Source organism: Crocodylus siamensis, chromosome 10 (assembly GCF_052110815.1).
Source record: "Crocodylus siamensis isolate JL-2025a chromosome 10, ASM5211081v1, whole genome shotgun sequence".
NCBI lineage: Eukaryota > Metazoa > Chordata > Crocodylia > Crocodylidae > Crocodylus > Crocodylus siamensis.
In genome coordinates this window covers 13,283,635-13,307,963 of record NC_143404.1, presented here as the reverse complement: position 1 = coordinate 13,307,963, position 24,329 = coordinate 13,283,635, and the positions used below count along the sequence as shown (strand labels likewise).

Sequence of the window (24,329 nt, the reverse complement as noted above, 5' to 3'; positions counted from 1 at the left end):
TACTCCTTAATACTTTTCTCCAAATTCCACCTAAAAAGCCTCTGGAAGAAGATGGAAAAACAGATTCAGAGCCTGAACAAAAAAAAGGAATGGAGGAAAAGGCTCTGAAAGCAAAAGGTTTGGTCATATCTCTCTACTACTTTTTGTTGCACTCTAAGCGTTTCTGTAAAGTTAGACTGAAATCACGACACTTGGATCCAGATACCAACTCTTGCCAAATCTAAGGTCCCATTTAAAGCTCATTTAGAGAAAGGTCTAACCGGTCAGGAGAAACTCAGATTCACAAGGGAGGTTCAGGTTCAGGGATCCAGCTCATCTCTGGTGAAAAAGTCAAGTTAAAAACCCTGGTGAACAAAGCCCCTTGTTTAACCACAGAACAGGTGTAGATTGTGCCGTGCAGTTGTGAGCTCCTGCACTGCTTTCCAGTAACATGCCCTGAGCTACAGAGACCACCTCAGGAAGCAAAAGGGACGTGTCGTCCCTAGGGTTCAAACAAACATTGGCTGCCCCGCTTATACTGGAAACAAAAGCCCATTAGTTATCAGGAGTGGTGGTGCTTTAGCATTGAGGACATCTGTTTAGTCTGAACTGGACAGAGGCCACTAATTTTTTTCATATAAGCCACCAAATAAAGCTGCCGGACTACAAAAAAAAAGCTACAACTAGTCTGGTCTGGACGTGAACCAGACATCTGGTTTGTATCAAGAAGTAAAAGGGACTTTTATCGCTTAGCAATCCGCTGAACCAGCCAATTGCTCTGGACCCTTAAACAGCATTATTTTTGTGAAGCGAGCAAAAAAGCAATTTATTTTTCAGTGAATTCCATACTGATTTTGAAAGGGAAAATGAAAGGAGTATCACTCATTTGCCATATGTCCCATACTCTTTGCCTGTTATTTTAGAAGTAACAGGAAGGGTTGGTAAACCGCTTGTTACTAGAGACTGGTCAGAGCTGGAAGATTCAGATCCAACTTTTCCATAACCTCGTGTGTGCGCATTGGCCCGGTGGGTGGCCAGTGGGAAAGTCTAGATCAAAGCCAGACTTCTCAAGTTTTTAGGTGCCCAGACCCAGGTGCTCGAGTTAGCATCATCTCTACTCATAACGTGAGGGACCTTGCATGCTCCTAAGCTTCAAGGACTATAGTTTAAAAAGGTTTGCATTCACAGGCCAGATTCAACCTTCCTTTAAACATTTCTTTAGCTAAACTCTGATCCCTAAAAATCTCAGCATCTCCCTTCACAGCTCAGTGGCTGCCATGGGGCCAAAAGCCTAATTCTGTACTAAGTGACCCACCAGGCAATTTAGTGTACCAAACTTCTGGCTTTAAGCTGTGGTTCGTTCACATCGTATCCCATCCATCCCTTCAAGCAGTGCCTGTTTGCACTGTTCTTGTTGGGCAAGAGTAGTGAAATGCAGCAGAAACCAGATGTTTCAAATATTGGGTTTCTCTCAGAGCTCAGTGAAGAAACACTTTGGGTTGAGGTTCAGATTCATGTTAATTTATTGGCCTCTTTTCATTTCAATAGCTGAGCATCATATAGTTGAATGAGGAAAACCAACCAGCTAGAGACTATGCAATTCACGGTCACCCAAGAAGCTTTCTACACACTCACTTCTAAACCACCCAGCCTCGCAAGCCAGCCCCTAATTCCTTTACAGGCATCTACAAATTGAGAGATTTCAAGGTTAGGGGGAACTAGTATAATACTCTGTTCTGACCTCCTGCACCATACAGCCTATAAACTTTCACCACGTGATTTTTGCTTCAACACATAAAACAATACGCAATGCACAATAACTTTGTAGTTTGCTTTGAATATTAGTAATTCAATGTCTCGGTCTAGTCCCCCACACATCCTGCCACATACAGTACAGCTCTTTTATAATGTACAACTTGTTGCTAAGAGGATGAGGTTTATAATATAGTTAAAACAGAAAATAATTAAGTATTCTTATGTCTGAATTTACAATACTTTTGTCTTTATTTTGTCTATAACTCGACTTCTGTATAAACAGTAAATATAAGGAGCCCAGTATATGAATGATAGCTTGGTTTCATGAGACTTCAGAATTAGCTTTTATACCAGAAAAAAATCAGATAAGTTTGCAAAAGCTTGGAGTAAATATAGAAACTCTTGGGTCATTATGCATATCAGTCCACAAAACTTTCTAAAGTTGGCCAATTGCTAATGCTAATATATTTCTGTCTGCATATCAAGCTGCCATTGAGTATGCAATATACATTGGAAAAATTTAGCGCTGAGAAAATTAGAGGCAGATGGACCTGTCTCTCACTGCAAGTTTTCCCGGACAGAGTGGTCAAGCAATAAAAACAGAACAACAAGCCTACACACCACGTAGTCAATAAAGTTTCTCCAACTTCTGATTAAAATTTACAGGTGTGGCATGTGCTAATCTAATGCCCATTACTGCAGACTTAGGGCTCTTACCAGCATTTCTGCTTCAAAGGGTTGTGTAATATCCAGTTCTTGCAGGCTTCAAAATGCTTTTTGTTTTCAACCTTACATTTGGTCTCAGTGCTCCCAAGGATCTTAGACGGTAAAAGATGCTGAAAGTTGTTCACAGTGTTTAAAGTCAGGAGAACCATTTGATTCTTGAGTCTGACCTCCTGCTTACCACAGGCCATCAGCATCACCCACTGTCCCTTACTGAGCCCAGTAACTTGGATTTGGCTAAAGGAGTTCTGCCAGAAGTGCATCTGGTTTGGATTGGGAGCCATCCAGAGCCATCAAGAATCCACTGTTTCCTTTTTACCTTGTTTCACTGGTGAAATCACACTCACTGGTAAATTTGCCTCTGCTTTCCGATTTGAATTCATCTGGCTTCGGCGTCCAGCCATAGGTTCTTGTTATGCCTCTCTCTGCTGGGTTAGCAAGCCTGTTAGCCCCCAGCATTTCCTCCCTTCAAATGCCTTTATACATTTTAATCGAGGTATGACTCAATCTTCTTTGCGATAAGATATAAATAAATGGAACTGTGTAAAGCTCTTGCTGCAAGGTGCAGTCACCAGTCCTTGAATCATTTGTACAGTTCTTTTTTGTGCCATCCCCAATTTTTCAACCTCCTTTTTAACACAAGGCACCGGAACTGCAAGCTACCTTCCAGCAGTGGTCTCACCACTGCACACAGATAAAATCAGCCCTTTCACTCACTACAAAGCCTGGCTGCTAAGCCAGGTAGCTTAAATCCCATTTTTACAGGACTAAGTATGCCTAAATTTAGATACTAACTTTTCATGAAAGCTTATACAGGCCTTTCTATGCATGTGTGCTATGAAGTATAATATTCCCAGAACATGTGCATTCAGAGCTGCCTACGAACAATGTCAGTTTATCAGCTTTATTGACCAAAGGCTGTGCTGCAGAACAGGTATCGCACGGGGAACAGCAGGGCCTGTGGGGAAACCACATCCCGCCTCACTCCTATTAGAAATTAGAAGAGGTCAGAATCACTGTTAGAGGTCGAAAGATAGCTCTCTCTCAAGGTCCATGCAGGGCCAGAGTCTGAACTGGAGTAAAGCCACACATGTGTTCCACTTGAAGACTTGGCTCTGATGAGCCTGACAACATGGGTGCCAACTGCTGTGTCTGTGTGATGGACACACGTGACCAGCATTAATTAGACTCACTCCACCATCTCAGTGCATATACCAGAGACCAAACAGGTGTACCTTGCAGCTGCCGCCAATCTGAGCTATACCCAAATAAATGCCAGCAAATGAAAACGCTACTGATCTCCTGAGCAATTCCCTGCTATACCTGGGTTTTCTTCCGTTTTGAACCACTCCTGTGGGTTATCACAGCAGAGCCATGATGCAGTATGTGCTATCAAGCATACAACATGTTGCAATATCTAGTCAGGGTAAGGCCTGGGCGGAGTACAAGTTACTGAGCTTCCTGCCTCTTGTGGGTTGCGATCAGACATTGTGTGTTTTTGCAGTGTTTTTTTGGAGGGTGTAATTTTAGCATGTGTGTCAATAGAAAAAGGAACAAAAACATTTAATATGATAAATATAAACAAAAAAAAGAAATGTCTCGATGAGCCTGGCTACAGCCAATGGGAAAGTGAGGAACTGACCAAAGCCCCCTCCCTCTTCGGGAATATCAACACTTAAAGCCCTACCTTCAAGAACGTGTCACTGCCTTAAACATCAGACACTGTATGAATCACCTTGGGAACTCGTGGCAAAACAATTACCTGTGATATAGGCCACGTCAGTGGATCCTCCAGGCAGGTCCTGGTTCCTTCCTTTCCCCTTTCAAAAAGTGTGACTAGAATAAGCGTGCTGCACACTTTGTTGCTATTACTGCTATAAGTCTGTTGAATTTCTTACAGCCCTGAAGTCCTGCCGCTGGGAGAGGCTGAGAGATGGCCGAAGGGAAAATAACAACTTTCACCGCCCTGACGGAAAAATTCAACCTTCCCTTGGGGAATTACAAGAAACCCAAACTTCTGTACTGCAGCAATGGGGGCTACTTCTTGAGGATACTTCCAGATGGCAAGGTAGATGGCACAAGGGACCGAAGCGACCAACACAGTAAGCAAATCAGAAATGTGCTCTTGACTCAGCTCTTACTTCCCTTGTGGACCTAGGGCTACCTGTATCTTACTGCCCCTTTCTGTCGGGGAGGCTGGTCATTCCCGTCAGGGAAGGACAGGCAGTCTGTGCCAGGTTCACTCCCCTCCCCATGGCTGCGCACCAGCCAATGGCTCAGCATGTGAAACAAAGAAGGTGGCTCTGTATATACACTGATAGGCAGTACATGCAGCACCTCGCATTTATGAAAGAGTAAGATAGGAATGAAGTCATGGGGTAGGGGGACAACAGCCAGAGAGACAGCATTTCAGTCTGTCCTGAACAGCCAAACTACACACAGCCAGGTTGCAAAAGGTGTTAGCATCCAGGAGAAAGACGTATAGGAAGATCCTCACAGCCTACATCCAGGCTCTGCAGTCAGGCATAAATCTGTTATATCTTTGCGTTTACTGCAGTCTAGAAATTTCGGCACAGTAGTGGGATTGTGAGGAACCAGTTTTCCCAGGCAGTGTGTCGCAGCTGTGCTTCTTTGCAAGTTAAGTCATCTTTTGGAGCGAGAGCCGAGGCCCAGATTCCTCAGTGTGGAATGTATTTTATCTGAATGTTTTGCCCAGAATGTGCTCGTGTCTTTGGGTAGCCTTCCCTTTCCCTTATGTAGCAAAAGCACAGTGCATTCCTGTGGGACGTGCAAGCTCCCCAGTGGAAAGATTTGGCCAAAAAAAAGAGTTCTTCGGTGATAGATTGTGTAACAAAATTACAGTTAATTTCTTTCTGAAAGCAATTGCTAAATCTATGCTGAACACGTGTGTTTTATGTGCTTATGCAGCCTCCCCTGTCATAAAGAGCAGGCATGGTACCATTGTTACCACGTCTAAGTGAAACATTAGACAGACTCAATCGGTTAGCAGAGTCCCCACCTGTGACTAGATTCTTTCCATTTCTTTCCTCCCCTATCTCTTACTAGGGTCGACACAAGAACTGGATGCAGTGTAGTCCCTAGAAAGCCTCTCCAGCAGACAGCAAAGAGATGAATCCCTTGCCAAGCCACTAAAGCAGAGAGGGCTTTTTCACACGTGCTACAGGGGTGGGGGGGCACATTAGAGCGGCTCTTGGAGCCACTCTAATTAAAAGACCTGGAGCGTCTCATGTATCAGCATTCCCATGCTTCAAAATGGTAGCAGAGGTGCTTTATCTAAAGCTCATCTAGCGAGCTTTAGCTAAAGCGCCTCCACCATTTTGAAGCTTGGGGGTGCTGATACAAGAGACACAGAGGCTGGCTGGAGTGCACTAATTAGCACACTCCAATATGCAGCAATAACAGTGTGTCGGAGCAGCCTCCCAGAATGTCTACAGGCATGCAGAGAGACTCTTCAGGTAGAGGTCCCCATTTGTCTTAAAGTTTGCAGTTTCTAGTATTCACTTCCATCTTCAGAGATAAGGGCCTTTCAGACTTTTGAGGCTGTGTTAGAATGCTGCTCCAGCAAACTGCTAAGGCTCTTCCAGTTTGATCACAGAGGTTATGTCCTAGGGTTGCTTCAAGAAGAGCCCTTCTGTGCTCCAAGTCAGTACTAGAAGTGGGCTCGACTTACACGATTTAGATTTGAACTTCACCAAAGCTAGAAGCTATTCAGGTACAACTTCTCTCATCAGGCCATCTCAGGTCACTAAAGAAACAATACTTTGCTTGCGAATGCAGTGGATTAATGACCCAGAAGGCCCCTTCCAGTGCTATGTTCCTAATATCACAATAGGAGAGAGACTCTTGTGCCACTAGAAGTTCTGTCACTCTTGTGTCACAGAACGCTTGGAAAGGGCCTCAAAACAATCTGCGACAAATTAATTCCAGGACCCAAACCGAGGTCACTGTGTTCTGCTTACCTGATACCTCCCTGCAGTCTCCGGTGGGTGCAGAACTATTCATTACTTCCAGTCCTTCCCTGCTATCTCTGACTGCTGTGCACTGTCATACAGTGATGAACATCATTCTGGTGGCAGCTGCATTTCAGTTGTGGATGAAGGGGTCTCTGCCTGTAGACTGAACAGGAGTTAAATTGTTAAAGTGATCCTTTGACGGGGAGGTACAATATATCATTGGTGCTATAGGTAACCTTTTTTTTATTGAGACAAGAAAGAAATACGGTTTTCTTTGGTTCCATTATTCGTTCATTGGGGAGCATGTCAAAATACTATTTCAGCAATATCAGTCCATGGAAAGATTACAGCCCTTGGACAAATTCAGTCACTGCTTGCAAGGGTTTAAAGGTCAATAACGCATTCCTGCCGCTGACTTCATTTTCCTCACATTGGCATATAGGTCTGGTCTCTCATATACTTGCACCGTGGAGTATTTGCACAGTTCCAGGCCTGTGTAAAATTACTGTTTCTTTATGAATCACATACACGGCATGTGTGCTTCCAGTGACTCCTGTAGTTTCCACCCATCTTGCCATAAACGTTTCTCTTCCCAGCCTCTTGGGAGCATTCAGCTCCATTGTCTCCACATTGCCATCCTCATGAGATGCATGAGAGACCTTTAAGGAAGCCAAAGCGCTGTCTTTTTTGATGCTCAGAGCTTTAATAAATAAGGGTAAGAACTTCTCCATATTTTATAGGAATAGTCTCATGCCAGCAGTATTCTTACTACCTTCCACCTCAGAGGTGGTTACATTTCACTGGCTTTATGCATGTAAATGTGTTTAAAATTACGAAGATTCTTCAGGATGAAAACTCATATAACTATAAAGTGCTGTAGCCAAGGCTTTCAAACCACCTTTCTCTTTTTCCATGTTCAAAATATGTATTTCTTTTAGTTTTGCTTTGTAAAGTTCTGTGGGATATGTGATGTATGAGGAGCATTACACACGCATGTGCACACACACCCCCCAACCAAATGCTATTCATTTCATTTAAGCTAAGAGAGACTCAATCAGTGGAATACACTCACATCTCTCACATTTCTCTCATCTCCTACATCTGTTAAGGAGTTCAATCTGGTTCCTGGGTAAGAAAGACCAAAGCCAGATTTGTGGGCCTGGCCAAAGTGTGCTTGGTGCAGTATGCAAGAAGAGATACTAGGTGACCCTAAGCTAATGTTTTGCTCCCCCATCTGGGGACACAAGTTCTTCCCTAAGCTCACTGGCAAAAGTGGTCAGTCCTTCGGGGACCATATACCAGAAGGCAGTTGCTGGGGTGCAAAGTGATCTGCTCTCATATCCTCTCACTTCTGACGCACCATGGCATGGCTTCTGACCCTGTGACACAGCTCTTATGCCAGGAAGAGTTGGAGCAGGGGACACAGAGCTTGCTACACAGTCATTATACCATGTGGAGATTCTGCTGGTGCAGAAAAATCTCCAGCTGCTATTACATTAAGGCCGTTTTCTGCCTCATCTGTGATGCCTGATCAACTAGTCAGGTCCAGCCCTCAAACTCTAGAGCAGCGGGGGCCAATCTTCTTAGCAGAGATGTCACTGATTAAGCCTCATGCCCTCTCTGAGTACCACTCTGAACCCCTTCCCTAGCCCCATCTTTTGTTTTACTTTCTGCTCTCTGCCCTGTGCTTCCTGCTAAATCTACTGCTCTGCTTTCTGCTTCTTGCCCCATAGAATCCTGTGCTGCCCGCCCCCTACCCAACCTGCCATGTGACACATCACAGAGCCTGTCCATGCCACTGGTTGGCCACCCTTTCTCTAGGGCTAGGGACAGACAGCCCAAGCCTGAATTGATTCACTCTTTACAGGTTAGTCTAAGCAGTGCAGCTTAAAGTGATTAATAACTGGACAGACATTCTCTGTTAAAATTGGAAATGCAGCCACATTCCTGCAGTGGCTCAAGCCAGAAGCTGGGGGGCGCTAGAGCATGCCTGCCAGCCACTGCCAAAGGAGAGGGAAGAGAGGTGCCCTCTAAAGCTCTCACCCCTCCCTGCTGGAGTGGAGGGGGCATGATGAGGCACCAGCCTGGGCTAGCACAACACAGGGGCAGCTGCTGCCAGACTGAGGAGTGAGGATGGGGAAAAAGTCCTTTCTCTAAAGCGAGCATGTATTGAACACAGCAATTTGCAAAGCATACAGCAAAAACTACCAAATTCTTGGTAGAAACTACCAAAAGGAACTCCCAAAAATCTTCCCCTAAGCTAAGATACAGCCCAGTAAAACACAGCATACACAACTTAATCTAATTTAAAATGTAAACCAGTTAAGACAAGAATTAGTGTACTAATCCTGAGGGCAGTGTCTGCTTACAGCCAGGCATTCAGAAAGGCTTTGTTTAGGTATTCCCACCTTTTACATGTTCTGCTTTATAGTGTAAATGTAGCTATCTGCATTCTTTGGTGAAGCTGTTTGCAACTTCCCTTAACTACATCTCCAGCATGTGTGATGATTGTCAGGTCTTTCCCAACACTTCCCACCTCTCAGCCTGGTCCTGCAGGTCTTAGCTCTGGGCTCACAGGTGCAGGGCTTAGATCTACACACAGGCTAGGTTGCCTCTCTCCTCCAGCCTCCCCACCCTGCTCTGGGACACACTGTGGAATTAATCCCCTCCCTGCCTGGCTGAAGGCAAGCTGCAGAGACTGCAGTCAAACCCCCGGGGTTCGGGGAGAGAGGGAACAGAGGAAGGAATTAACTCTGTCCCTGCCTGGCTGCAGTCAAGCCACGGAGGTGAGGCTGGGGCTGGTAGACTCCAGGTGGGAGAGAGGGGAAGGAAGAATTTGCCTCAGGGACCATGGCAGGCCAGCATCTGGCCACACAGAGAGCCTGCCCCTGCTGTGGCTAGAGAGCAGAGGGGAGGGGCCAGCCCAGCTCACTGGAGCAGAGAGCAGAGCTCCGCCCAGCCCAGACAGCATGCCGGGATGCTGGGCGGGTCTGGTTTAACTTAAACCAGCAAGGGGTCTGGGACAGACCCCTCATAAACCAGTTTGAGCCAAATCAGTTAAGTCTGATACTACATTCAACCAGGTTTATCTCAAACCAGTTTCGAATATTTTCAAACTGGTTTATGTGGATTGAATGTCTGTTCTGTTACAGGTTTAAATGAGTTTCTGATCACTTAAACTGGTTTATGTGTAATGTCTGTCCCTAGCCTAGAAGACTCCCTAGTCCACAACTCCGAACAGCTCAGTACTGAGCTTGTCTGTTTAAACTATTCAGCATCAATTGTGAGCTCTGCAGAACCACTGGTTCAGTTGAAAACTGTTTAGATATAAAACAGAAAATAGCCATGTAAGGGGGGGGAAAAAGAGATGAACAGAAATTCAAAGGGTTCAATTTGGAAGACTTCGGCTCTTAGAGCTATTACATTTTCAATGCTTGGGAGGCTTTCATTTTTTTAAAATCAGTACCAGAGGAGGACTGGGCAGGCAGAGATGGGGAAAGTAGGAGTATAGCAAACCTCCCTCTTAAGGTGGTCTGGGATTGAGGAAGTGGAGTGCTGCGCCTATCACTGGCACATGCAATGGACTGAATTCACAGGAGGGATTTTTCTGTTACACGTGCACACTGTACTCCTGGACATTTACTGGAATATAACTGGACTCCACGCTGCAGCCATCTCTGGCTAAAATATGGCTTGGGAGTAGCCAGATGTGCTTCACAAACTCTAAGAAAAGCACTTATATTTTAACCAGAGGCATGTGTAGTTTTTCCCTCCTCCCCCAACACAGCTTTTTTTTTTTGGTGGAAGGAAGTTTGTGAGAGAGTTTTAATCATAAAACTCATTCACACACACATACACACACACACACACACACGCACACACCCTTGGAGGACTGAATGAAAATGACCTCACTTGAGTAAGGGACTGGATGTCACTAACCTAGAATAAACTGGGCACACAAGCTTTCTCATAGCTCGTCCAGGGCCAGCAGTCAAGACAGCAAACCTGGGCTGTTCTATGGCAGGCAAGAGTACAGGGACAACAACTGCAAGTTCAGGTGCTGATGGGCTCATATGCACTGAAACAGGCTTCTCTACGCTGTTTTGGTGCTGAGGTTTGTGTCTAAGAAGTACATGCTGCAGCCCCCTCTGATGCACAGCAAGGCTAGGCTCCCAAGAGAAGCCGCAAACCATGGCATAAGTCAACAGGTTTCCTAGGAATATATATCTTTAGTCTAAAAAAGGCAACATATTGATTTAAAGGTAAGTGTCTGCCCAAAACCAATAAAGACAACAGAGATGCTGAGGCCCAGTGATCACTACAATTGTTTGCAGATCTGCTGAGGCACAAGTACAGGAGCACATAAGCATACGGCCTCCTAGCTGGCCACCCAGTGCTATGCCTTCTAAGTACTGGGTTATTTTTGCGTATCTGCCTATGTCTCAGTCAACACTGTCTGAAAACTGCTGTCATCAGGTTAAGGCTGCATCATTTGACCCCAGTACTCTTTGCTGCCATGGCAGGGGGTTGGACTTGATGATCTGCTCAGGTCCCTTCCGACCCTACAAACTATGAAACTATGAAGCTGCAGCCTGCAGTTTGACAGGCAGGGCTGGAGACAGGTGGGAACTGAACACATATATTTCATCCATAGGTGTGTTTATTTCCACTTGAGAACTCTGCACCAGATATTGCTGGAAAGCCCACGGTCACAACTGAGCGCTGGTCCAGACACCGTGCCGCAGGGGTGCCCTAATGATCAACTGACCTCTCTACCCCTTGTGAAATACTTTTGTGGTGCTGGATTTAGCACTAAGGGCACTGGGCAGCTGTGAAAACAGCAGAACACGTATAGGTAGAGCAGTGTAATTTCCCCTCCTCCTTTTTGCCCAGCATGCCTCAGCTTTAAGCTGGGAGAGGACCGCTTTTTCTGGCGAAAGGCAGCTCACCCTGTAGAGCCTTTCAGACCTTGGCCACGCTGCTGAAATTGCCAGTAAAATGGCTGATGCACTGTAACAGGAGTGCTGCTGAATATTCACCCGCAAGAAGCTAGTCTGAAGCCATCAGACTAGTTGCTCCCCTTATATGTGGGACTTGGGAGTGCCAGGATTCATTTCCCCAAGCCCAGAGAAGCTCGGGAGAAGCCATCGTGCTCTCAGGCTTTTCAGAGCCAAGCCTGCATTCCCCTTCCTTTGAGCCCCTCCTCCAGTAGCAGGCACTGGAGCGGGCTGTGCTACCAGGAATGAACCAGCAAACGCAAAGAACTCTCCACCACATGTCACTCACTGCCGCCCGCTTACGGCCCTTTGGAAACACGCTGCCTGTTGCTAATGCTGCTTTCTGAAGGATGTATGTTTGAAAACCTTTGCCAAGAAGGAACCTAGTGCAAATGAGCTATTAAACTTGGATATCCTGAAGAAAAAATATTTACAGAGGAAACTCCTGAAAGGGACATGTGCCAGTGGAATAACCCTGGTAGCGGGCTATTTTTCTGCGTGCTGGAAGGTATGTGCTTAGCAGGTTCCATGCCCCTATGTTTTATACACGCTTAAGGAGGGTGAAAAAATTGCTCAGTAAAACTCTCCATCAAAGCATAAACAGGAAAGGCTGGTGACCTCTCTGGAAAAACTGAGTGGGCTAGTCTCACTTTGTTATTTGTGTAGCCAGTTGAAAGCCCCGACTAGCACGGAGGGGGCAAGAACCCACAGAGCAGAGTGGACTCCTTCTTCTAAGTGGTGTAGGCTCAGCAAAACAACTCGCTCTGCTGAGAAGCAATAAGAAGGTCACACACAAAGCCAGGCTAGAAACAGGAGCAACTGGACACGCACAAAAAAGCAAAAAGGATGTGAATATAGACAGTATACGAAGCTTCTCCTGCTGGGGGAGCTAGTGTACTTGTGTTTGCACAGAACACGTGCTTGTGTTCCCAGGGATTAGTCAGGCACAACCCACAAAAGGGTTGGAATATGTATCCTGTTCTCATTAGTGTCCAGGACTTTGGATGCTTAGCTGAAGCATATACAAACATGCACAAGGCAAAGTTGGGAAAGATGCGTGCTGAGAAAGTACCTCATCCTGACACCTCGGCATCCTACAGGGAAGGTCCTATGAGACTTGGGTGTGTTTCATCCTAGAAACCTGAGGAAAGAAAACTTAGCAGATTCTTTTGGACACTTCAAGGTGAATTGAATTCCATGCTCAGTTCCAAAACTGGGCAAAAGGTGTGGGACCAGTTCTAATTTTTCTCTCTCTCATCATGACTCTGCTGGAAATGGGATGTCTAAAGGGATTGTAGAGGGTCTGCAAGTCCAGACATGGGCTTTTACCCAGTCTTCCCCCCTCCCCGAAATCCTCTCTTCTTCCTCCTCCTTGCACTCTCTCACCCCCAGTTAAATAGCCTTGCTGCCTGCTAGCATGCTACAAATCTTGCAGCTAGCCAAAGAAGGTTTTGCTTCTTCACTGTGGGTAAAAGTTTTTTCTCACTCTTTGATGACTGTTTTCAGGACACAGCAGCCCCTATTCCCATTTCTTGGTTCAAATCCATTTACCAAGTTCTGGGAATGTGGCATTGAGCAAAATGTAAAACAGACTGGTGGTGTTCCAGCTGAAGGGCTTGCTGAATGCCAGATCCCAATTCAAACAGAGCAGACAAAAGAGTCACAAATTACTGCAAATCTGCTCCCATCCAATTTACTAATTAAACATCATTTACTGAACAGTAAGTGCCTAATTGAAGGAGCTGAGCCACAGCAGCAAAGGTTTTGTGGGGACAAGGACTTCTGCTATTTCAAGAGGCAACATTGTCTTTTGTCTTGTCAAGAGATGAGACTAAAATAAGGAAGACTGCCGAACCCATCTGCCAACAGCACAATGATAAAGCACCTTCCAGTAGAGAAAAGGAGCTGGCTGGACAGCAAAAGCTATTGCTTTGCTTAGCCCTAATTTTGCAAGTCTCTTCACTTTGTGAAGGCTGGATCTGGTTTTCACCTGTATTAAAGTAGTGTTTCAATTATTCACACTACAGCTGGCAAGAACATCCCTGCCTCTCTAGGTACTTATTATCCCATCACCATAGTTTCCAAGTAGTTTTTCTGAATGGAAAGAATGTCAAAGGCTGATGCCTGGTTCACTACCCCGCTACGTTCCCTCTCCACACATGGGGAAGAAACACTGAGCTTTTTGTCATTTTTGACCAGGCAATCGCAGTCAGCAAACTGAAAGGAAAGGTAACTGGCAGAAAAAAGTGACCACAGAGCAGTTCTGTGTAAGAGGATACACCAAGAAGCATGGCTGGTATGGTACAGACAACCTGACCGTACAAAAGGATACAGAGCCTTTTCACTTCAAAGCACCCTGTTCAAATCCTGCCTTGGTCTGTACTGACTGAAAGTCAAAGTCTATTGGCTTGTGTGAAATAACTCATGGTTTCAGTCCAGTGCCTGCTGGACAACTGTCCACATCACAAAACCCATCACCTGGCAGTCAAGTTTAATACCCTGATCTCTCCAACTCCTCCTTTCCTTGCCAATGGATCTCCACCCCTGTTTATATCATGGCAAAACAACAGCAAAGCTTATACTAGTAGAAGAGCCAGTGATCACTTTATATATCTCCGGGGTGTTATTTTCTAGGATGCAGACTGGCCCTTCTTTGGGGTCTTGTTATAGCTGGAAGGATAACATTAACAATGCATGCTCCAGACTTTAGTTTATGGAGAAAATATGCTTTTAAATAAAACAAGATTTAGGAATAACCTCTGCTTTCACTTAGATACGCATATTAAACTAGAGCAACACCATTTTCATTGATTATTACTATTGTCTGTGTTACATCAGCATCAGCAGGCCTCAACAGACATCAGGGCTCCCAATGTACTAGGAGCTAAGCCAGGTTTTTACCACCTCTCCACCAGTTCTGGAATCCCTGCCAACAAATAAGTCTGACCTGCATTCACTCCTGCTCCACCTGCACCCAAGCCAGGTAAGGGGGTCAAGTAGGTAACTTTGTGGGCCCTGAGGGTACACTTCAGCACTTCTCGGGCTTTCCTGAAAACAGTGCTGGGGCAAGCTCAGGACCTCTCCAAACTTTCTGGCTCACATAATTGGTAGGTCTGGGCTCAGGTCCAGTGGGAGTGAGTGGGCTGGGCTTGCTTCATAACAGCAGTCCTGGGTACAGCAGGGAGGCAGTACAGATCTGGCTATAGAGGCAGGGCCTTTTCTAGGTAGCGAGCATTCCTAGTACACAAGAAACAAAGGACAGGAGGAAGGAAACAGTTTTCTACCTGCTATACAGGTGGGGAACCAAGAGACAGCAAGCCCCAAATCCTCAAAAGTATTTATTACTGATTCACTGGGAGTAAAGCATCTGAATAGGAGTTAGGTGCCTAAATACCACTGAGGATCTGGGCCTAAATGACTTGCCAAAGCCAAGCAGGAAATCTGTGTTAGAACCAGAAATGGAAATTGGGACAGGAGTCCTGAATAAAAGAAATCCTTTCATTTGAATCCCAAATAACAGAAACATTTCCTCTTCGTCTCTGAAATATGCCTATAGTATTTTTTCTGTGAGGAGGCAAAGAAGGAGTATCCCTCTACTGCTCTATGTTTCCCTTACAGTCTGACCCGTACAAGTGGGGACTCTGAATAATTCAATTCCTTGCCGCGGCTGACTGCCATATCTGTGAATTCTCTCTTTTCCCCCCCTTTCATTTTTTGTTGTTGTTGCTTTATTTTTACTTTCAGTCCAACTGCAGCTAAGCGCGGAAAGCGTGGGCGTAGTGTATATAAAGAGCACCAAGTCTGGACAGTACTTGGCTATGGACACCAATGGCCTTTTATATGGATCAGTAAGTATGAGGTTTGCATGGTCCCAGACGCGGAGAGGGTTTGAGGTTAGCAGAAATCTTGCAGCCCTGAGTAATGAAACCCACACAAGCAACAATTAGTCTGTTTGTTATTTTTGCAGCTGGATTGCTTTGCCCAAGTTTATTTTGGGGAAAATAAATAAATAAATAAATAAACACCATTGCAGCATTGCTTCAAAATATTCAATACGTCCCAATTCCGATTTTAGCAGCAGCAATAGCAGCAGCATTAACCTGTCTCTTTTGCTGAGAGTTCTCAGAGACAGACCCTGGGAAGGGCACTGTATAGGCAAAACAGATGACAGTGAAGGTGCACCAGGGTTTGCCACAACCCTGTTTTATAAAACCCACTGGTTAGCATGCATGGCATGGGACTAGGCTGGTGACCATATGACTTGATTTGGCTGGAATCCGGAAGTGCAACTCCACCTCCCCGCCACGCTCGGGCCTAGGACTTTTGAACAGCCTGCAAAACCCAGGAGCGTCACGGCCAAATCAGAACATGTGGTCACCCTACAGAGGACCCTTCATTCTGCACTGTGAGTGGGTCACTGTATCCTGCAACTGCTAAGTGAATCTGATGCCTAGGATCAGTGCCAAATTGAGGCAAAGCTTCTGGTTCTGACCAGCTTTGCTGAAATACTTATTCAGTGCGTGGCGTTCAAGGGCTGAAAGTGCTCGTGAATTCACCTTAGAGATCACCTCCACAGTTGCACTTAGCACCTCAGCAGCTGTAGGAAAGGTGACCAACTGCACCGACTTGGATGGAATTAAACCAGGAATAAATGTGGCCCATTACATTTAAAAACACAGGACATATGACTGGAGGGGACCTCCCGAGTCAGCAAGCTACTGTCTCACAATCTCGTTCATAAACTTCCCAACCGATACACGAAATTTAGTGAAAGTCCACTCTAGGTGCTGTTGAGCAGGTGGGGTGCACTGCCACGGGAACTGTTTTCAGAAAGGACAGTATCCCAGCCCTGTTGTACCTGATGAAAAGGCAGGTGCCACGAACAAGTTACTGTGATGTCAAGAGTAATTTGGGAATCCAAAGAAAACTACTTCGCAGAAAAAAACTTGCTCTGCTTTTGAGCCATGTCAATAAAAAGGAACCCAGGTCAGGTGTCATGGTCTTAAAGGTTGGGTTTTGATAGGGCATTATTGGCAAATTAGCCCCACTGAAATTGCTCAGATCAGAGGCAACTGGTGGGGGGGGCATGTGCCACCCCCTGAGATTGGCCCTTAACTTGGCACCGCTCAGGATGGGGCAGTTTTCTTGCCACACAGGCTGGCGGTGTGTTAGGGGCAGGAGGGGCACTAAGCCATGGAACAGAAGTATGGGACTAGATATGGGGCTTTTGGCCCGCCCCTGGGTTTGCCCACAAATTGTGCCCTGCCAGACTCAGGAGGCACCAGTCACCCCTGGCTCAGATAACTGCAGTTGTATACAACAGCAAGGGCAGTGCTTATTCAATTTCTTCCTCATTTTCAGCAGTTAATGAGTGAGGAATGCTTGTTCCTGGAAAGGATGGAAGAAAATCATTACAACACATACACATCTAAGAAGAATGCAGATAAGAACTGGTTCGTTGGCTTAAAGAAGAATGGGAGCACCAAACTGGGACCACGGACTCACTATGGCCAGAAGGCAATCCTTTTCCTTCCGCTGCCAGTGTCAGCTGATTAGAAGATCCTACCCCAAGTGCCGTAAGACAACCCTGAATCTTATGCATCAACTACCACCTCTTCTCTCTTTCTCTCTCTTTACTGGCTAGAGCGACAAAGAGATTAACTCCATGACCAGACGCTTTCAGTATTTAAATGCTTTAAATATTAAAATCAGAGCTGTTTAGTTTTGTACTAACCAAGTTTTGCAGAAATGAGGGAAACCCCTCCCTGAACAATGGACAAGTTGTGCCTTCACTTCCTTCTTGTTTTCCATTGTCCATTGTCAGAGCTGTACAATAGGAGCTTTGGCATTAGAGGTAAAATGTGTGCAATGAAAAATGCAAAATGACTCCAAAGGACATGCATATACTCTGCTACAGAGCGAGCACACAGGCACGTTATTGCCCTTAATGCATGGCTTAAAATAACACTAAATCATGCGGTTATTGCCAGGGGAATACACACTTAGAGCCAGCGTGTGTGTTTTCAATTCATAGAAAAGTGAAGCTCTCCTGGAATAGATTTATTAAAATATTTATCTAGACCATATATAACACACATAAACAAAAATGAAGATGTATCAATATCCACTGTATCATGTGCAAGCAGTCAAGATTGGTGAAAAACTAACCCCAACCTATGCTTTTAAAACCTAGCCACTACTCCTTTCTTACTCCACTCATATTGCTAAATTCCTTATTAGTCCCCTTCATATGTAATTTGTATTTATTTATTAAGTGACTGTGTTCATTTTAAACAGGTCATTAATAGTAAGTATAGGCATTCAAAGTCACTTTATGTTCTCTGAGCAAGGATGTAGATGACTGAATGACGCAGATCTCATTTTGCCAGCGTGGTTTCAGGGGAGGGCATGGAAGAAAGGGAAGTGGTTACCTAACAATATTGTTTTAAAACAATTTGCTGTTTTTATTTCAGTCCAAAAGTCTGTTTTTGACTTGAAGGTGTAATTCTATTTTGAACAGACACAAAAATGGCATCCCGCGGCTTCATGGTTAGCACCCTTCCAAATCATGAGCTGAACTTATCAATAAATAGATATTTTCTAGCTACCAGCTCAGCCATCTCAGTCAACCAAGGTTCTTCCCACCTCGTGCTTTAAACCAATAGCAAGTGCTAAGTCGATTGCACTTTCTCTACCCTACCTGTGGAAGCCTCTTGACATATGTGTATTTGCATGAGTGGACCATGCCTGAAGCACAGAACAACTCCAGTGATAGAGCACAAGGAAAGAGTGAATCCAGGTTACTTTCCTACAGCTGTACACAACCTACAATGCTTTTGTGAATCAGATGCAGTAAAAGCTTATTCATAGATTCATAGATGTTAGGGTCAGAAGGGACCTCGATAGATCATTGAGTTCAAACCCCTGCATAGGCAGGAAAGAGTGCTGGGTTCAGATGACCCCAGCCAGATGCCTATCTAACCTCCTCTTGAAGACCCCCAGGGTAGGGGAGAGCACCACCTCCCTTGGGAGCCCATTCCAGATTTTGGTCACCCTCACTGTGAAGAAGTTCTTCCTAATGTCCAGTCTAAATCTGCTCTCTGCTAGCTTATGGCCATTATTTCTTGTGACCCCCAGGGGCGCCTTGGTGAATAGAGCCTCACCTATTCCCTTCTGCACCCCCATGATGAATTTATAGGTAGCCACAAGGTCGGCTCTCAACCTTCCCTTGCGGAGGCTGAAGAGGTCCAGGTGCCTTAGTCTCTCCTCGTAGGGCTTGGCCTGCAAGCCCTTAACCATATGAGTGGCCCTTCTCTGGACCCTCTCCAGGTTATCCACATCCCTCTTAGAGTGTGGCGCCCAAAACTGGATGCAGTACTCCAACTGCGGTCTGACCAGCGCCCAATAGAGGGGAAGTATCACCTCCCTGGTTCTGTTTGTCATGCATCTGCTGATGCACAATAAAGTGCTGTTAGCTTTGCTGATTACTTCGTCACACTGACAACTCATGTTCATCTTGGAGCCCACTAGGACTCCGAGATCCCTTTCTGCTTCCATGCTACTGAGCAGGTCATTTCCTAGGCAGTAGGTGTGCTGGACATTTTTCCTCCCTAGGTGCAGCACTTTGCATTTCTCCTTGTTAAATCTCATTCTATTGTTTTCCACCCATTTGTCCAACCTGTCCAGGTCTGCCCATGGTTGTTCCCTGCCCTGTCCACTTCTCCCCACAGTTTTGTATCATCCACAGACTTGGACAGAGTACACTTCACTCCCTCGTCCAAGTCACTGATGAAGACATTGAAGAGTATTGGTCCAAGAACCGAGCCCTATGGGACCCCATTGCCCACATCCTGCCAGGTCGATACTGACCCGTCCACCACCACCACTCTCTGGGTACGACCCTCTAGCCAATTTGCCACCCACCGGACTGTGTAATCATCCAAGTCACAGCCTCTTAATTTGTTCACCAGTATGGGGTGGGATACTGTATCAAAGGCCTTCCTGAAGTCTAAGTAAACAATATCAACCCCTACTCCTGTGTCCAGGTGCTTTGTAACCTGGTCATAAAAAGAGACTAGATTAGTCAGGCATGGTCTACCTGCTACGAGCCCATGCTGGTTTCCCCTCAGCATAATTTTTCCTGCTGGGCTGTCACATATATGAGCCTTAATAATCTTTTCAAAGACTTTACCAAGGGTGGAGGGGAGACTGACTGGCCTATAGTTACCTGAATCTTCCTTCCTCCCCTTCTTGAAAATAGGGACCCCATTTGCCCTTTTCGAGTCCTCCGGGACCTGGCCCCTGCGCCACGAGTGCTCAAATATTCTTGCCAGTGGCTGTGCAATGATATCGGCCAGTGCCTTCAGTACCCTCGGATGGAGCTCATCTGGGCCTGCCGACTTAAATGCATCCAGTCCTTCCAAGTGACTCTGCAACATCTCAGGGTCAACGCTTGGTAGTCTGGCACCCAGCTGTTGTCTCTCTATGATCCCATTGTGAGACTTGTCTTGCCCCTCCTTTAGGAGCCCTGAGGCAAAGAACTCATTGAGGACTTCAGCCTTGTCCCCCCTGTCTGTCACCAGTTCAGCAGTGGTCCTATACCACCCTGGGCCTTCCTTTTACTCCCTATATATCTGAAACACAACTTTTTGTTATCCTTACCTTGGGATGCCATCCTCAGCTCCACGGTAGCTTTGGCCTTTCTAACTGCCTCCCTAGAACTGTGGCTCAAATTAGGCTCAGAATATGAACAGGAAACAGATCTGTTGAGTAAGGGCCTACCACGATGGGCTATTCCAGCACAGCTTGCAAATTTGACATTTATGTCATCCGCCCCGTCCCACCCCCCAACTCTTCAGTAACTTTCCTGTGTAGACAAGCTGAACAGAGATGCCGTTTTTACCTAACTTCCTGTCAGAACAGAACCAAAATCCAGTGTAAATTTACAATAGGGCTGTTCATCTGATCTGCACCTACACTCCTGGAGTGTACATGCCTACAGTCTAGAAACCTACAAGCCCTACTAATAGTCTGTATTCAGATGTAGCTCACATGGTCCTTTGAACGATAACGTAATCCCAGGGTAGGATTAAACAGAGATAGACAGCAAAATGAGCAAAAATACAATGAGAAATCTTGCTGCTTAATGACAGAAAGAAAATGGCTTGCAACTATCTTACTATCGGCATAGTGACTGTAAGTAAAGTTGTTTAAAAATCAGTCATCCATCTAATAATTTTGAATGTGAAAGTGCAAAATATAAAGATAATGTGGTACAGTAACACTATAATAAAGTCTATCAAATGGTATAACACAAAATATACCTTGAGTTACAAGCGATATACTGCAGGATACTACATGACTTCAGGCAATGGATCTCAACTGGTGGGACATGGAGGTGTTACGGGTAGGGGTCTGATGAACTTGAGGCAGCTGCCAGCCAATTTCATGAGACATTTTTGTGGATGGAGCACAGCACACCTCTGTTTGGGCAAGCGGGCATCGGTGGCCCCACCCCTTGCCACTGTCTGGCTATGAGAGCTGTCCATCATGCGGCCCCACTCCTTGCCACTGACTGCTGGTGAGGGGCAGCGTTGTATGATGGACAGCCCTTGCAGACAGCCAGCACCAAGGAGAGGAGCAAGGACGACAGTCATCTTGCCATGCTGGCAGCCCTCCTCCCCCCTTTCCCTCCCAGTCGGCTGTGCAGCAAAGCCGCAGCAGCCACGAGGACTGCCGGTTCCCCAGAGGGAGCCAGAATCTTGTTTTTGCAAAGTTTCTTTTTTTTTGGGGAGCCTGCGCTTTTTTGCAGAGCCTGCCCAAAATCACAGTTTGCACAAAATTGTGATTACATAATTTTCATGGCAACTGCAATTTAATGATTAGAAACTGTTAATGTGTGATTGGCTGATTGGTGACCTATGTAAAATGAGTTTCAAGGTTCTAGAGAACGCATGCAACAAAGTCACAGAGCAAAGGAGCCTCAGAGACTTCAAAAACACTTCCATTCCAAAGGACAGCCCTATCTGAACAGGGGGAAATGTGGTGGGGGGGTAGTGATAAGTCTTACACACACACTGCCTGTTCTGTAGAAAGAGGATTTCAATCTTTCGGTCTTAGGGGTAAAACAGAACTTTTCCAAAGTACAAAGCTGCTAAATTCCCAACTAGCAGCTTGGAAGAAAATAAATTTCAGAGAACCAACAAATAAAAACTAGAGGTGCACCAGTATATCGGTGCCATATCGGATTGGCACCAATAAAAGGGAAATTAACATTATTGGTTATTGGCTTTTTTTGGCTGGTGCAGCTGTTAATGTCACCAATAAATATAATATGCCTGTAGGCTGGGGCCCCTGGACACCACATGCATGTGTGCAGCTGCATCATGCACGTGGCCAGGAATGGAGCTGGTCAGTGTGGAGAGCAGTGCCCTGCACGTAAGTCTGGGAAGGGGAAGGGGAAGAGGAAGGGGAAGGGGCATGGAGGGGGACAGATCGAGGACCCGCACCTGAGGGAGGGAATGGGGCTGGGGCTGGGGGCACTGTCCAGCCAGGGCGGTACATGGGACCCATGGCTGGGGCAGGGAGCAGGATGGAGCCACCGGCAGCTCATCCAGGGGGTGCAGGTGGGGGAGGGTAGCCCCCCACTGCTGTGTACACCCCCTGGGGAAGGTATGGAGGGGCATGTACTGCCCCATATGTGTGTATGGGGTGGATGTGGACTTCCCACTGTGGGCTCAGGGCTCTCTGCCCTACTGCCTTTGCCCCTGCCCTGTCCTCATTCCCTCCCTCACTGTGGGGGTGTTGATCTCCCCACTCCATGCCCCTTCGCCTCCATAGATTTACTTGCAGGGAGCTGCTCTCCATGTTGCCCGGCTATGCTCCTGTTAATCGGTTATTGGATCAGTGCTGGCTGGTGTACCTGGTGAATAATTGCTAGGGCTGTGTGAAGCTTCAGTCCCTGATTTGATTCGGTGGAGATTCGGCCTGATTTGGTCACTGAATCTCCAAATCCAAATTGAATCAGAGGACCCTTTAATGACCCTGAATTGAATCAGAACCCTCCAAACCAATTCAGAGAGATTTGGAAAGATTTGGCGATTCAGCCATAGACACAGCTTTAAATGTTTTTTCTGCATGCCTCTAGGTAGCCGGCAGCTTGTGAGCGCTGCAATGCTGGGGTGCATGGAGCATCCCACAGGAGTGCGGGGGGTTCCCCAGCGTGCTCGGCAGCAAACCCAGAAGTGGAGCAGAAGCACTTCTGGGTCCACCGACAAGTGTGCAAGGGGGGCACCCCGCACCCCCCCCAGCTTGGTGACTTATGCCTCCTGGGTCTGGGGTGGGTGGGTAGCCAGGGTCCCCCCATGGCTGATCGCCAAGCTGGGAGGGGGCATGAGGGGGGGTCGCTGCACACTTCTCAGCAGACCTGGAAGTAGACCAGAATTACTTCCAGTCCACTTCCGTGTTTGCTGCCAAGCACATGGAGGGCCCCGCCGCACTCCTGTGGGACGCTCCATGCACCCCAGCATCGCAACATTCACATACCTCAAGGTATGGAGAAAAAAACATTTAAACCTGTGTCTATGTCCAAATCGCTGAATATCCAAATCAGCATCGAATCTTCAGATTCATATTCAGCTGAATCAAATCAGGGACAGTGATCCGAATCAATGAATCAAATCACTGTCCCTGATCCAGGCCTAATACAAATCTGAAGTGAATAGGGCCCGCTTTGCACGCTCCTAATAATCGGCTATAGGTATCGACCAAGAATATCTTTATTGGTACACCCCTAGTAAAGACTAGAAAGCCTGTGCCATGTCCCAGTCACACAGCATGGCTAGTCAATACCTATTTCTGTGATCCGCTCCTGACTCCATTAAAGCAGTAAGAGTAGGCTCAGGCCTCCTGTGCCTCGGCAAGTTTAACTGCCAGGAATTTAGCTAGAGTACTAAACACGCAAATCAACCCTTGGGGTTTTTTTTGTTTTTTTTTTGGGGGGGGGGGGGGAAATAAGACCAGGAGCTCTGTGCTTTGCTCTGGTAACTGACTCGGATTTGTTTCTTCGTGGAGAAATGCCACATAGTTCATTAAGCAGCTACAGAATTGTTACTAGGCTGGAAAATACATTAAATAGAGATTCCTTTCTAATTTTGCAAAATGACCCAAGTACTCCGGAAAGCTGAAATTCTCTGAAGTCTGGGGGAACCAGAGCACAGGGGTGACTTTCACCCATGTGCCTTCTTCCCTGCATGACACCCAGGAAAACGCACTGTTTTTGTCATATGGAAAAAAAACACAACCTTGGGAAATAAGGATATTAATTCATGCCACGATGCTATGGATTCTTATATATTTTTCATCGTATTTCCTTACCTACTGCTCAGAACTGTTAAAACTGCAGCTTTGTTTAATCAGCATTAAAGGATAACACTAGGTGGCTAAATAAAAATTCAGTGACCAAAAAAAGATTTTTTAATGACTCTAGGTCACTAGTGACAAGGGCTCCTGGCAGGGAAAAAGGCTGACTTTCATTTTTCATGTTACGAATCAGTGCAAATTATGGAACTGTACAGTCAGCAGGTGCTAAGAGGCAGCTCCACTCGCACTCTTCAGCACCCATGATGCGTGAGCTATTAATCATAACCCATAGTGGGCTGCAAAAGCTGAAACACAGATTTTCTGTTTTGCACCCCCCAGTGCTGTCTGAAGTGCTGTAACGGACCAACTTCCTGTTTATACATCCTAGGATCTGCTTTTTGGCTCTTTGGGGGTGCCTGCTACTGCCAGGCGGGCTACGGAAGAACCAGAGTACACAAATTCATCTTTAACTGTAGCCTGCCTCCTGAAAACATCAAGACAAGGCATACAGTGTCCACTAATTAGATATTACAATCTATTT

The 24,329-nt window shown here is 46.1% G+C and overlaps 1 protein-coding gene and 1 pseudogene across 6 annotated transcripts in view; one reads left to right on the top strand and one right to left on the bottom strand.

Moving 5' to 3' along the window:
• The window catches only part of FGF1 (fibroblast growth factor 1), a 54,373-nt gene extending 33,627 nt beyond the window's left edge, over positions 1-20,746 (top strand). For 4 of the 5 annotated variants that reach the window (XM_090020836.1, XM_090020837.1, XM_090020835.1 and 1 more), the window contains 3 exons: positions 4,358-4,559; positions 15,173-15,276; positions 16,790-20,746. In XM_090020836.1, coding sequence (XP_089876962.1) covers positions 4,391-4,559; positions 15,173-15,276; positions 16,790-16,984 — 468 coding nt within the window. In that variant the 5' untranslated portion in view covers positions 4,358-4,390 and the 3' untranslated portion in view covers positions 16,985-20,746. The remainder of the gene's footprint in view (positions 1-4,357; positions 4,560-15,172; positions 15,277-16,789) is intronic. The other variant, XM_090020838.1, reaches the window with a different exon arrangement.
• LOC149856258 (uncharacterized) overlaps positions 1-24,329 on the bottom strand; it is a 198,231-nt pseudogene that overhangs the window by 55,622 nt on the left and 118,280 nt on the right. Inside the window, exon 6 of the transcript XR_016438376.1 lies at positions 6,438-6,594. The product of XR_016438376.1 is annotated as an uncharacterized LOC149856258 (transcript). The remainder of the gene's footprint in view (positions 1-6,437; positions 6,595-24,329) is intronic.